Source organism: Oryzias latipes, chromosome 18 (assembly GCF_002234675.1).
Source record: "Oryzias latipes chromosome 18, ASM223467v1".
NCBI classification, from domain to species: Eukaryota; Metazoa; Chordata; class Actinopteri; order Beloniformes; family Adrianichthyidae; genus Oryzias; species Oryzias latipes.
In genome coordinates, this window is record NC_019876.2 from 7,082,457 (window position 1) to 7,097,418 (window position 14,962).

Consider the following 14,962-nt stretch of genomic DNA (forward strand, 5'->3'; position numbering starts at 1 on the left):
TCTCCAGTCACTTCAAACATGCTCAGTCCTGATTGGCGACAGTAGTTGCCAGGAAAACATTGACTCAGAGCCCTTGGACCAATCGCTGTCGTCTGGCTCCAACATGGCAACGTCCGTATCGTGGTTTGAATGGAATCTGAATTGGCTTCATCTCGCTGGAGCTGGAAGCAAGGCTTTTTTTCTTCCATCAGTGATGTCACAGGCACTGTCCAGTTCTCTCTCATAAAGTCAGTGTGTAATCCCCCTAGCCCCAGCAAAGGGTCATTGGATGTGGTTGCATGTAGTTTTGGTCTTCTTTGGAACTAATGAAAGGGCAGCATGGTAAACAGAAGACAAATAGTGGATGAGGTCTTCCCTTCAGTTGAGGGAAGGGTTAATAACACGTTATTAACAAGGATTTTAACAGGTCATTACAAGTCTGTGTAGAGTTTTTTTTTTTAATCATGTCCTTTAACGTGGGTCGATAAGGATGCAGAAAGCTGCACACAAACATATGCAGGTCAACACATGAGGACGATAGCAGCCTGTGGAAGATCTAAGGGGATACAGAGAGATGTGCTGATTCACTGTGTGTCGGTTTAGACGAGTTAATCTAACAGACAATAGGGGAGGGATTAAAAATGGCTGGTGTCCCTTCCAATGGGCCTGGATTCTCATTCTGTGGGGCCATTGTGCTGCGGGATGGACTCGCACACAGCAGCACCAGCAAACCTGCTCTCCGTCTGCGTTACAGGCTTTTATTTTGAAGGATGGAAACATGTGAAGCAGCAAATAAATGAAACTTGGTCACTGCTGACCCTACGAATAGATACGGGTGGTCCGCACCAAATATCTAAGTCATAGACCGCTTGGTGAACACGTAGAGTGAAAACGTTGATGCACATTTTGGCTACAGGCATGCAGCAGGCATGGTCGCAGTGAACACCTATACGACAGGCAAGGGTAAGTAAGGATGTAATAGATTTGAAGCCAGCGTGAGACGCAGGGCTCAATACAAGGATTCTGTGTGGACTCCTTGCGCTGTAGACACTTTTAGAAATTAGAAAGTTAGACAAAAAATGTGCATTATCTACACACCCAGTTCGGCATTTGCACGCGGTAAGTACAGAGCCAGTACTGGAGGTTCATCCGTACATCATAAGTGGGTGTAACTTACATTATTCTTACAAATCCTTCACTTACCGCACGCACAACAATTGTACGTTCCATTTCCACGTCCCCCCAAACACACCCGCCCTCACCTTAAAATGTGGCCACTCCTCTCTAGGACCCTCCACAGACTCAGACAGGTCCAAAAACCTGCATGTGACTAAGGCTTTAACTACAGTCAGTTAATATGTCTAAAATGCTATTATGGGTATATAATATATAATATTATGAGTTTATACGTTTATTTGTTAGGCAAACTGATCCATTTCCATCGAATAAAAAGTTTTAAATGGTCTAAAGTGTTAAAATCTCAGGAATACAAAAAATATGCATAGAGTTCCCATAACTAGAATAAGGCTGCACGATATGAGGAATCTTCCACTTTCGGCTTCTCCCATCAGGGGTCGCCACAGCGAACAAGTCGCATGGTAAATTTGGCAATGTTTTACGCCGGATGCCCTTCCTGACGCAACCTTCTCAAACCGGGCTTGGAACCGGCACAGAGGTAGAGAAGGGAACAGGGAGCAGCCCGGAGTCGAACCCTGGTTTCACGGACGGAAGGCGCCGCAAACCAGCACGAGCAAAACCGGACTGCACGATATGAGGAATACTGTGCAAAATTAGAGATCAATATTTAGGATGACAATATGACAACACATGAACCAAAACAACGAAATACATAACTTCCATTTAACAGCAACAGTTTTATTTAAATAAATAAAAGTCTTAAATTACACTCCACGTGATCCAAAGTCTACACAGGAGCGACCATCCGATTGGTCAAATGCTTTAATCATACGTAATCGCCTATTTAATTTGTTCCAATGTTAAGCTCCCACAGGATTGTTTAAGGATGCATGTAAACATTTAAGTTCACCAATTATAGCAATAAATAGCAATTTCCGTTTTCTTTTGTGATAAGCGTATTGCAAATGATGAAAATGTAAGGTTTATTGTGCGGGGCTAGAATGTAATTTAAATTTCACATTGATGGAAAAAATCTGTCAGGAAACAAAAGCTGTAAAGTATCAACTAACAAGCACAGAGGAGGGAGCATCATGGTTCTGTTGGGTCTACCTCACCCAGCAAACACAGTCTGCTGCCTGAATACCATTCAACTGAACTGCAGGGAAGAGTGAAGACCGTAAAGGTGCTGCACATTCAGGAGAACGTTCAAAGTTAGAAGAACTTCCTGACTCTACTGTACAACAAATACTACAGGGGTATTCAGCTCTTCCATCTGTTGTGGACTTCCGTTGTGTATTCCTTCTGTGCTTGCGTTTCCAAATACGAGACCTTTCACTGAACGCATTTTTTTTTTTAAGTGTTCAAATACTTGTTCCATTTACAACAGCAGTGTGGACAACAAAGGACGGGGACACACAGAGCTGGAGAACCAGAACAATCCAGAGTCGTCAACATTGTGTTGAATAAGCAAGAACAGGCTGGCGGGGTGATGATGTGAGGACAAAAAGCGACCAGAGGTAAAGCAGGCCAGAGGTTAGTAATGGAGATCAGATCTCACGTGTGAAACACGTTTTAACCCTCAATGTCAGATCCCAAAAATACTATTGGTATAAATACTAAGGTTAAAGACAATCAAAAAGCTTAATTTATGCAGTTATTTTTTACTTTTTATATTGTTACGATGCTATTTTATTACACTAAAACGAACAAAAATCCCTTTCTCTGATTTCTTTGTAAATCAATCTTTTACTGCTGACATAAAACAATCATTTAACTGGTAACATTTTGATGTAACCGCAGATTCTCCGACTCGTCTCACCTCAAAAGATGACAGAGGTCTGCCATGTTCATTATGTGTCACGTTCTTCAGCGAAATCTAATTTTCCGCAGCTTTTCGATAGACCAGACCAGTGAAAGTCCCCCTCAGTCCCGCCCACAACCCAAAGTCAATTTCTAATGAGTTTCTGCCGCTCTGCAGACAATATGTCTTAAAAAGGAGACTGTGGCTTTTTGGTTTTTAAAAGACCACTGGGTGAGATTTTACAGTAGAAAGAAATCTTATTGGAGTGGGGCTTTAATGGCAGTTGTGATTGAAGCTTCAGACAAATTCAAGGTGAGAAGTGGATCAGTTGTGAGGTGCACACTCTTCAATGATGCTACAGTGTTCATGTAACGTTAGTTTACTGCAGGGAACGTTCCACCTGCACATTACAACATCCAACTCCTGAAATTCAGCAGTGTTCGCCAAGAGGTAAGCATCTCCTCATCGCCTCAAATACGCAAATTCCAGATTAAACTTTGGTCAGAATTAATTTAAACCATTCTGAACAAGGAAAGGGGAAAAAAAATACTAGATGGGTTTGCAAACAATGAGAATGGAATGAAGTCCCTGTGAAAGAGTTTGCTGAAACAGGCAGAGGAATAGAAGTTCAATTAATATTTTACAGAAGACGGACGGATTTGAGAAATAAAAACATCAATGATGATTTTATTTAGAGATGCAGTCAAGAACATGGCGCTCTGCAAGAACAGAAATAAAAGTCCTGAAAAATATTTCTGCCAAAACAACGCAGACTGCAGGGTATTGATTAGTCAATACTGGATGCCTTTTTTCTTTTCTTTTATAAACCGCGGATAAGATGTCATCGATTTCACAAAGATAAAATCGAATTAATATGAGCGTTTTCCATTGACTATTTACGAGTCCACTGTCTTCCGAAGATAAAAACGTTGATGGTTTATCAAAAAAAATATATTTAAATACATATTTTTGGCTAAATTTGTTCCGACGCAATGACTTGTGGTCCGTATTTGCCAATTTAGTGAGCATCGATGCACACTGGTTTTCGCAGAGACTTCTGGAAAATTTCTACGACTCTCGATTTTGGATTTAAATTTGTAGACACAAAATGGCGAACTCACTACATGGTGCACTATATAGTGAGTAGTGAAGGAATTCGGACACAACCAAAGGCTGGGGAAATCAAAGTGTCATTCATCTCCAGCTAAACCCGGTCAGAGGTATTTAGTAAAAATTAAACACCATCCAACCATCAGCAGAACTTACAGGAAGAGCAAAAACGAGGGTAAATCTTTAGAGAAATAAATTGGGGTCAACATTATTATTTGTGTGTTCACATCCCTTCACTTACTTGTCTTGTACGTTGGCTTTTCTGTTGGGTGAGTTCTGATTGGACAGTTTGTTGGGATGCCCACCGGGCTCGCCGTCAGAGTGCCCATCCCTTACGTCCCTTGCCTGTCTGTGGTCTCCATGTCCAGCATATCGCCCGGCGCCTCCGCCTCTAGCCGCGCCTCGGCCCCTGATCTTTGGCTGCCTCAGGGAGGTATGAGGTTTGGCTGCAGGGAGACACGGCGAGCAAAGGGTGAGTGAGAAGGCAAGTCGGTTCCGTCAGGAACAGACGGACGCAGAGACGCTGCAGAGCAGCAAAAGTGCTGTTGTTGATGGTTCAGACTCTGAACTCAGCAAACAGCTGCAACACAATCCTGCAAAGGTGGTGACAGGCGCCGAGACAGTATCGCCTTTGGATTTGTACCCAGATCAAGTAAATAGACAGGAATATTACACATAGTATGGTTGTTATATTGGAGTTTGTCAGTGGACAGGCCCTGCCTTTTTAAATAACATCTCTGTTGGCTTTAAAAACTTTCACACACATATATGCCAATACGTACACAATACAGTTACAGCTCACACGCACATACATATGCACACAAACAAACACGTGTAAAGCATTTCAGCGTGTCACGCATACCATTTGTGCAAAGGTGAGCTGGGAACCTGCAATTTCCTATTCCGAGGTCGGCCACTCTACCTCTGCACCACTAGAGTAGATTCAAACAGAATGGAGTCCAACCCCCGTTGGTTTTGGCTGCTTGTTGCCCTCTTTTAGGGGTGTCCAATTCCAAACTGACAACCCAAAGACTAGAGCCGGGCAAAGAACAACAGTTTACAACTCTCCTCTGAGCTTCCTTTAGCGCTGGTGAGAACCCAATAGAGATGTAGTCCAGCAGTTCCTAGCTGTAGCTTATGTGCTGAAAGGCAAGTGAACAAAAGACACACAGAAACCTAAAAGTAATAGATACCTAGCAGGGTGCCCTAAAAGTTCTTTAAAAGTCTCCAGCTTGTTCAGAATTCAACAGCTAGATTATTAACAGGAACTAGCAGAAGAGATCACATCACTCCTGTGTTCGCTTCACTTCACTGGCTCCCAGTTGATTCTAGAGTTAAGTTTAAAATCCTCCTGCTCACCTAAAAGGCCTTACATGGTATGGCCCTGTACTTTATCAAAGACCTCATAGTCCCTTACCACCCAAACAGAACATGTCGCTCCCAAAAAAATGCAGGACTGCTTGTGGTTCCTAGAATTAGTAAAAGTACAGTTGGAGGTAGAGCGTTTAGCCACCAAGCCCCTGTTTTATGGAACAAACCCCCAGCTCATGTAAGAGAGGCCGACACAGTTTCTACATTCAAAGGTAGGCTTAAAACATTCCTCTTTGGACAAGCACTGGGGTTCTGTCCTCTATTCTCATCTACTTTTAGGCCCATCTGCTGGACTATTTAAACACATAGTTCTAGAATTGATAAGCCAAGTCTTCTGGTACATCGCCCGTCTGTCCTGGGAGAGGATCCCTCCTTCATGAGGACATCCCTGAGGTTTCTTCTTTTTTCCCCCCATGGAACCTGACATTTTTTTTGGAGTTCTTCCTTACCAAGAAGGAGGGTCTAAGGTCAGGTTTTCCCAGTCCTAGTTTAGCAATCAGCTATTGTATTTTATAACTGATTATAAGTTTTGTACAATTAGTGAAGCCTGTTGAGACAACTGTGTTGCAATACTGGACTATATATATAAAATTGAATTGAATAGAATTGAATCAACAGAAGAAAACCAGAAGGAGGCCGCTTCTCGAGGTCCTCGCAATATTGCAAACTTTTGCGGTCACTTTATTGTGGATTTTTTTGTGTGCAATTTTTCATGCCAAATGCACATAAATCTTTGATCGCGATCAGATCTTTGTTTTGATTCTATAATAATTGGCGTATTTTTCTACAAAGGTTTGAACTTTGAGCGCTTACATGAAATAAAAGTGTGAAAATGTTGATGTTGGTCTGATAAAAAAGTTAATACCGTGTGTAGTGAGGGGTTTTACAGCCTTAACCCTTGTGCTATCCTATGGGGTCCAGATGACCCGATCCTTACATTGACGTGTTCTCCCTACCATGACAAAGGTGGATAAAGGTGGAAAGATTTCATGTAATCCATGGACACCAGTGAAGATCACAAATCATTGAAGAAAAAAGGTTCAGCGCACTGTCTAGTGGGTCTAGATGACCCAACTCCCAATGTTAATGTGCCTAGGATAGCACAAGGGTCAAAACATCATCAGTTGTAAAAACATAAAGTTGACAACTTTGTGGTATGGACTTATCACAGGTTGTGTTTTTAGAACATAACTTCTGCAATATTGGAGGGAATACTGCAAAGTATAACCCATGTCAATCACAGTTGAAGCTGAAAAAGCCCAAAGCAGTTTCTCCTCACACGCGACCAGGCCTCTCTTCACCATCTGAGCATCCCGTCACATATGTGTTGCATGGCTGTCATTCATTTCCACGCCCACACTCAGCCATATAACGTCAGTTTCATTTCTTCTGGAACTTTCTCATGCTTTCACGTCGGCTCACACAGCTCATCCCGTCCCTAATCTAACGACCGGGCTGGTTGCTTGCTCCCCGACAGCTAGTTCTGGAGCAGAAAAACACCGATCACATGCAAACACACAAGATCAGATGCTACGTTACCTCAGCAGCATGGACACACAGTCACTGCTGTGTGTCTCATCCTGAATATCAATAACCCCGGCGGTGGGGGTGGGGGGGTGGGGGGGTTCTGTTTGCATGCAGTACAGCCTCAGTCGCTGCAGAGTCTATGCTATCCTCTCCCTCTCTCTTGTTAACTCTCTCCTGCATCTTCACCCCCTTTCTTCCTTCCTTCCTTCCTTTGCCATCTTTCTTCCTTTGCATCCCCTCCTCTTTTTGCTTTCACCCCTTCTCAAAGCCCCCACCTCCAGCTCCGACCCTCGGCACGAACGTTCTGCAGCATCTGACTGCGCAGCAGAAACAGAGGCGTGCACACGTTTAGCTTGAGGACGTTCCACGAACGCACAAATAAAGACTTTAACACACCAAAGCGTGTGCATGTTTACGTGTGGCATCTGTGAGGGTCTTATACACAGAAAAGCAGGTCGTCTCGACACAACCTGCAGCTGCGGTCCACGGTGAGGGGATGTGGGCGGAGTCTGCTGTTACTTTGTCTCATTCAATTGGCTTTCGTTGTTTAAAAAAAAGTCGAACTTGAATTAATTAAAATACAGGAAGCTTAAATAGAGATTACAGATGAAAAAAAAAGGTACATTCAGTCACTCCTTATTTGTTGAATCCAGATTTTTGGCAGATTCTGAAAAAGGATTTAACGAAAGCTCTGGAGAAACACCTCCTTGTTCCTGCTTGACATTTCACAAAAGCTGGAATGGAGACGATTAAAAGCACGACTGGAGGCGGGGGGAGGTGTACCGTGTTTCCACGCTGGAGAGGAGGTGGGGAACGGAGGTTTACTGTACCTAAATGTTCAGCTGGAGAACAAAAAGAACTAAAAATACAACTCTATTTACGTCGATTTTGTATGCACGAAAATTGGTCATTTCTGAAAATGTGTTTAAAAAAGAAAAGAGAGAAAATACAGGTGTTTACTAGGTACGATACCATCGTCCATCGTGATGGGTGAGTGACATCACGATGGAGAGACACCATCGTGATGTCACGCCCCCGCCACGCTGCGAGTCGTTTGAAAAACCGGAAGAGGATATGAGTTCCGCCGAGCGGCTACATACATAGACTTGTCAGCTTGGTAATATACGAGACGATCTTCTAAACGTGCTTTTAATTGTGTTACGGTTATTACGAAGCGCCTGTTCGCTCATCATTTTTATCTTAATCCGTGTGGTCAGTGCTTTTTCTGTTGAAGAACGGAGCCGGAAAGAAGCCAGGGTTAGCAGTATGCTAACACGGGCTAACAACATTAGCTTTGGATGGACATAAAATCCATCCGGAAATTCTGCAATCTGCATCTTGGCTGCACTTAAACATGTAGGAATAACATCAGCCTTTATTTAGTCTGGACACGACTGGAAACACAAATCCACGTGATTGTTTGAACGGTTTCTAAGGACTGAGCGACATTTCTGCTTTGAAGCTCACACCGCCGCTGTGAGTGCTGACGATCCGAGCTGTGCTCAGACACACACTTCTAGACCCGGTTCTGAGTTCGGTAGCTCGTTCCCCTAGAGCTGCGGGACGGGTCGCAGTCCTAAATCTCCCACACATACCGCTCATGTAACAAAGCACCCCCCCCCCTCCCCTCAAACACAAAGCTGTAAGTCCGCGCTCCGCCGGTCCACTTGACTAATTAAGTGCGGGAGCGGACTACACTTCTTTTCTATTTTGTCTGTTACTTTTTTTGTTAAAGTCACTTCCCTCAGTTTATATTGGATCATCGCGGATGAGTCATTATTTGGGAAATAAAATAAATAAAGTAATAAAGTTAAATAACGAATAGCAATTATATAAGAACGAAAAATTAAAAATAGACCCCCCCCCCCCACGATATCATCGTCCATCCCGATGGTTGACAGCAAACATCATCAACTGCCAATTTAAGGGACATCGCCCAACCCTAGTGTTTACGGTACATGAAATTTTCACAAATGTATAACAAATGAATCACGTTAAAACCACAAAAGTAGTAAGAATAACCATGCAAAGAAGACAAATTAAGGTAGAGCCTGATTATTAGGCTATTTATATGCAATTTATTAGTGATTCGTGCATCAATTACCTAATTTTGACCTGATATGTATATATACAAGATATAAAAGTAATACATTGGTGGGACATGCGTGAAAAGTCTGTTGGACATGTGTGGGACGGTCGAGGAAAGACACAAATTTGCATATGCATCTCCAAAAAATGACACACAGTTGCTTTAGTTGTTTAAAATGCTCACTTAGGCGAACATAGACCACAATGCATTGTGTTTCAAGGACTTCTCATTTGAAGAACATTTATTTTTTACAAACCATCCAAGTTTTCATCGTCTGAACTGAGTAGTTTTTGGCAAATTTTCATATTTGTAGGTTTTACTTCAGAAAATGGGTGATGTCATATTTGCCATTTAAAGCAGGAGTCCAATTTGCATTAAACAGATAAATAGTCCTGCATTATATATAGAGGTAAGGGAGTGGGGAGGAAGTTCAGACACAGCATTAATCTATGTTTGTACTTTAAGAAGAGGCTCAAGACCCACCTTTATAATTTAGCTTTCAGTTGATTTTAACTGCTAAATTATTCTATTAGTTTTAATATAGGCTATATTCTATACTATACTTCATTTCATTTTATGCATCTTATTCTCAGTTTTTTATTTTATTTATTTATTTATTTATTTATTTATTTATTTTTTTTTTTTAATAAATCTTATAATTTTAGTATCTTATTGTGATTTTAGCCCCAGTGTTTCTTGTGGGAGTCTTTTCTGCCAGGGTTGCCGGCTTGCCCGGTGGCTGTTGTTGCAGTTCTTGCCCTTGCTGGGGCGGCTGGGGTTTAATTTTGCAGCCTCACGGCTGTGAAGTGGACCCTGGTGTTGTCCCGGTCTGGGTTGGCGCTGTGGCCATGCTCCCGTGGGCGGGCTGGCTCCTGGTATGAAGAGATTCCCAAATGCCGTTTCCTCACAGCAGAGCCAAGCCTTGTTTGTTTGTTTGTTTGTTTGCTTGCTTTTTTATTTATTTATTCATTTATTTATTTATTCATTTATTTATTTATTTATTTTAACTTGTATTGGTAGTCAACATTCATTGTCGTGGGTCATGTGCTTTAATGGAGAGGAGTGGGAAGGGTGTAGGGTGGGTTGGGTTTTTACTGTAATGTTGTGTGTTTTTTGTTTTTAATGTTAAAGCGCTTCGAGCTGCACGAAATGCATGATAAGCGCTATTTTATAAATAAAGTTTGATATTGATACTTGTGAAGAAAATTTATTTTTTACTGCAGAACGCTACAGGTTCTTTCTAGAGGAACTGAAAAGAGACCAATAGGTGAACAAACTGATTAAAAAATTAAGATTTTTGAAGATTTACACTGAAAACTCCAGTCGTTCCAATTCCCTTCAATGATTCATAAAGATTTATATTGATAAATTACTTTATATGAAAGTTGAAAAAATAAATTTAGGACTATATTGATTATTTTTTCCAAAATGTTATGAAGTGAAAGAGATCCATGTAGTGCATTTCAAAATAAAAATAAATAAATCGGCCATTGACTGGAATGCAGAGATTGATTGTAATTTGTAGATCATTCCACTGAATGATCTACAAATTATCGTAACTCTTCAACGTTTACGCAATTAACGTAACTCCAGCGGATTCTGACGCAGACAAAAGCAGCTTTACACCAATACCCAACAGTTTACAGTAGTTAAGTGCTTGAACTATCCGCCAATTGCATAAAGTTACGATAGTTCAAAGAGCGTCTGTTATTTTCCTGTCATCACAGACAGCACCACAATTAAAGACCTAGTTACTAGAATTAAAGATCTAGTAGCATTTTTCTGATGAGGGAGGACATATATTTAGAAATGTAAGATTAAAACTGCGTGTCTGAGTATTTCATTATTGAAATTGTTGTACTTCAGTAGCAGACGATAAAATGCTGTTTGTAGAAGCTACAGTTGCTGCCCTCGGTTCTGATCCATCCACAAGTAGGCGAATAAATTCATGTACGTCTTGGTTTTCCTCGACTGAGCTGGCATCTGGCTCAGACCGGTAATGTTCGGTTGGGGTTGTGTGGGGCTGTAAGCTAGTGGGAGAGCGTGAAGACAAAGGGATCACGGGGAATGGGAGCAGCCTTACTTTCACACCAACAGTCCTGCCCACAACTTTGAGGCACATTTCAAATGAACTAATGCACTCTGCAGAAACTATGCACTAGAAAACAACAAAAGATGTCTACTTTTAGTCTAAGAATGGCATAACCATAATCAAAAGACCACTGGGAACGCTTTTACAATGGATTAAAAGACGATCGAAGGGGTTCTTTAGAGAGTTAAAGGCCGAAAAACAAACAAACGAACAAACCTTTTTCTTTTGCTTGTCTGTGCCAACTTACATCTCATGGACCGGCAGACATTTACAAATAAACCCAGCAGTTCCAATAAATGTAGCAATTTTTTTGGGGTTGTCGCACATTTGTAACCACACAGCAGATTAGAATCTACATCCACCCCCCAGGAACATTTATCCACCTTCCAACTAACTCATTCACACCTGACATAAAACTGGACCTACCGTTAAGGATGAGCGGAGGGGCAGGCTTCGCCCTCATCTGGGTGTTGACCAGGTGAGGTCGGCTGGTCCTCCTGGAGCCACGCTCTCGGGCCATCACTTTGGCTGTATGGGTCGTTTCACTGGCTCCTGATGCAAAATAGCATGCCTGGAAAAAGAGTCAGGAATATGGACCTCCAGGTTAGAACCCACAGGGTTACAGTGGAGTGATGGGAACAATGTGGCCAGCTCAAAGACTGTATATGAGAAGTGAACTGAGTGACCCCCCCCCCCCCCCCCCCCCCCAACCTGTCCTTGAAACCAAAAAGTCCATAGATTTCTATTGAGAAATAAACACCTATTACTCAGTCATTATATTTGTCAGAATAACCATTCTTGCTCTGCTACCTTTTTTTTTTAAGGTCTTGCTAATCTTAATTTTTTTTCCCCCAAGATGTGTTTTCTGTAGAGCAAGTTAAACTGACCAATCAGATGCCTCAAAAAAAGCAGGTGGTGCCTGCTGGCCCTCACGTCTGACATTCAAAACGTTTGACAGATTTTGTGTAACCCACTAGGGCTGTTGACCTCCCACAAGCTCACTTCTAATTGGCAAGAGTGGTTGCCATAGAAACAACGACTTGGTAGCCATAGAAACAATGACTCATGCTATGCTCGCACCTGGCTCTGAAATGCGCGTTCAAACATCCACTTCCAATGAAAGGTCTACGTAAACGCCAGTATATGAGTGATTCAGGCTTCCACGTTCAAAAGTCCACAGATTTCTTTTTGTCCGTTTTCGGGCTCTACGTACAAAATGGTCATTGAACGTCAACAGTTAAACCAGTTGAACTTTGAACAATCAGGGAATCGGACTTGGTAGAGATGCGTGGGTAGTGTCCTTTTTAAAACACGTAAGTACCAACTAGTTGAAGTAGAAATTGATTATTGGCCAATCAGAATTATAGAACACCAAGTCTTTCATACATATCAGAACAGAGCTCTGAAAGAAAAATCCTGGAGCAAGATTCACCAGATTTCCACAACTTTCAACAATTGGCGCCAAGGCTCTTTCTTCCAACTGCGAGTATCAGGTAGCATCAGTCCGGTGTGTACATAGCATCAGACCAATCACTGCCTACTGATGTCGTCTGCCTCCAACATGGCGGTGCCTGTACTCCAAAATAGTGGCGACGTAATTGATTTCATTTGGTTGGACCCGGAATCATCCAATTACTACGGGTGACGTCACACTCACTCAGTCCAGTTCTCATCAACAGTCAATGATATCAACCCAATCTACTTTTCTGACATGGATGCTATGAGGGTAGCGTCTTGTCCTCGTGGCTTACCTCTCCAGAGCGACCGCGCTCCACTCGCACAACAGACGGCATGCTGACAAGCAGCGTGTCCAGGTGGTTGTGTCCCATCTGCTTATGGGGTATCTGCTCGCCGGTCGCCTCCTTGTACTCCGACTGCAGACGGGACAGGGACACCCCGGCTTTATTGGAGTGTAGGATGCCCTGCAGCATCTTCTTCACAAGCTCCACGTCAGCCATCTGGAATACGAGATTTTTGACCCTTTAATACTGAAGATGTTGGCGGCGACACCTTAATAACCCACACTTTTTGATGCACCGTAAGTCTTTAGCTGTTCACACGATCAACCTGAATCGTACGATTCTGTCGTAGAGAAAAGCGGCTTTTCATATCGGCTTTGACGCTTTTCTCCATTTTCAAATCAGTTGGAACTACGTTAACTGCCTAAATGGTTAAAGAGTTACGGTAGTTAAAAGAATGTCAACACTATCCTGAGCAAAAGTAGTCTCCATGAAGTTTATTTTAAATATACTTGAGTAAAGGTATAGCAACACTGCTAGAGACAATGTACATGTAGTGTAAGTATAATAACTGAATACTTCTTACTAAATTAGGGCAATTTAAGTTTAACATCTTTAAACATAGAAAAAGTAAACTTAAAGTATACAGCCTCACTTTTGGTATACTTGCAGTACACTTAAATAAACTACTTTTTCCTAAGGGTGGAGCTAAAATTCCAGTGTTGAAGGGGTAAACAAGCAAAATAAAATAAACAATCTAGCTTTTCGTGTACATCTTTCATTTCAAACCTGTATTTTTGACATTAACCTGATAGTTACAGAAGTACTTATAGCACTTTTGGTGAAATCGATGACTGTGATGTCATTTTTTTTTTAACTATTGATGATATTTTATTTTGAAATATTTTATTCCAGGTACTATCTTTCTATTAATAAAAGAATGATATCAACGTTTTTGAGCCAGTCCTCAAATATAATAAATGCACATGTTTTGTATTAAGTACTGCAGCACCTTTGATAACAAAACAACGCTTTGTATGTGACAAACAAGTTAATATAAACATTTAACCGATTTTTACAACTTTTTAACTGAATTTTTAATTTTTTTATTAGTAACCTTTAATTTTTGTTACTATAACAAAAGTATTTTTGACAAAATATAAATATGAAAAAATGGAAATAATCAAATTAGCAAAGAGTTTAACAAATACATAATAAGTCAAAAGTAGTTCGGGTGGAGGATACAGATCCTAAAAGCGCAGGCGCAGCTAAATAGCCAAATTGATCATCTAGAAATATGATTAAGTATGCAAAACAGTTTTTGGAAAGTCAAATCAATTATAATTTTTGCTAATATATCAGTATTTGATAACAGAACTGTTTGATCTCCGCAGACGTTACTCGTTACTTGCTGAATTGCGGCGACAGAAGACGCCCCTTAATGACGTAACGTGTCACTCAGGCTCCACGCCCTAAATGTAGACTGAAACTATTTCGTTTCGACTTTGAGTTATAATTTTTCTCTAAAAATGAATCAATCTTTAACACACCTGAACAGATAAAGTGACACCTGCAGAGCGTACCAGAACCGGTCAAATGTTCGGAGGGGAAATCGACATCGACTTAAATCCTTTCGCCAATCTCGTAGACGGTCAAACTCTGTACAATAAAAAAACGGAAATGGGTTCCCTTTCATAATAAAACCACCAAAGAATTATTGTGGCAAAGAGCGCTTAGAGAGAAAAAGCTTAAATGTGTATTTTGAAAGTCCTAACCGGAAGTACATTTTTGTGTCCACGTTAACTTGAATGTTTTCGCAGATGGCACAAACCGGCAGAAATTCGACCCGGCAAAACTTTTTTTTTAAACATAAAAGTTGTAAAATTTGATAAGAAAAAGGATCCAGCTCAACAAAGACACTGTACCGTGTTGCAGATAGAGGGTGACGGTGTAGCCGGGACCCGGTCCAGACGCCAACAGGGCTGTCGCCGCCTGAGCTGTGCTGGCCGGAGCTCTGTCCCCGTGTCGCGGCGCAGCCTCTCCTCCGCCTCCTGATTGGACAGGCTGCTGCCCGATCACACCTTCATGGATTCCACTGAATTCTGTTCTGCAAAAGC

General features: G+C 41.6%; 1 protein-coding gene across 4 annotated transcripts in view; it reads right to left on the bottom strand.

The window, feature by feature from the left end:
- Positions 1-14,962, bottom strand: part of tdrd7 (tudor domain containing 7) — a 30,161-nt gene extending 15,199 nt beyond the window's left edge. The window contains exons 1-5 of one of the 4 annotated variants that reach the window (XM_020711535.2): positions 14,771-14,962; positions 14,429-14,504; positions 12,858-13,064; positions 11,533-11,677; positions 4,269-4,473 (exon numbers count right to left, since the gene is read on the bottom strand). In XM_020711535.2, coding sequence (XP_020567194.1) covers positions 4,269-4,473; positions 11,533-11,677; positions 12,858-13,064 — 557 coding nt within the window. In that variant the 5' untranslated portion in view covers positions 14,429-14,504; positions 14,771-14,962. Of the gene's footprint in view, positions 1-4,268; positions 4,474-6,937; positions 7,141-11,532; positions 11,678-12,857; positions 13,065-14,395; positions 14,505-14,770 lie in introns of those variants that run through there. The other 3 variants (XM_011487317.3, XM_004079730.4, XM_020711536.2) reach the window with 3 other exon arrangements.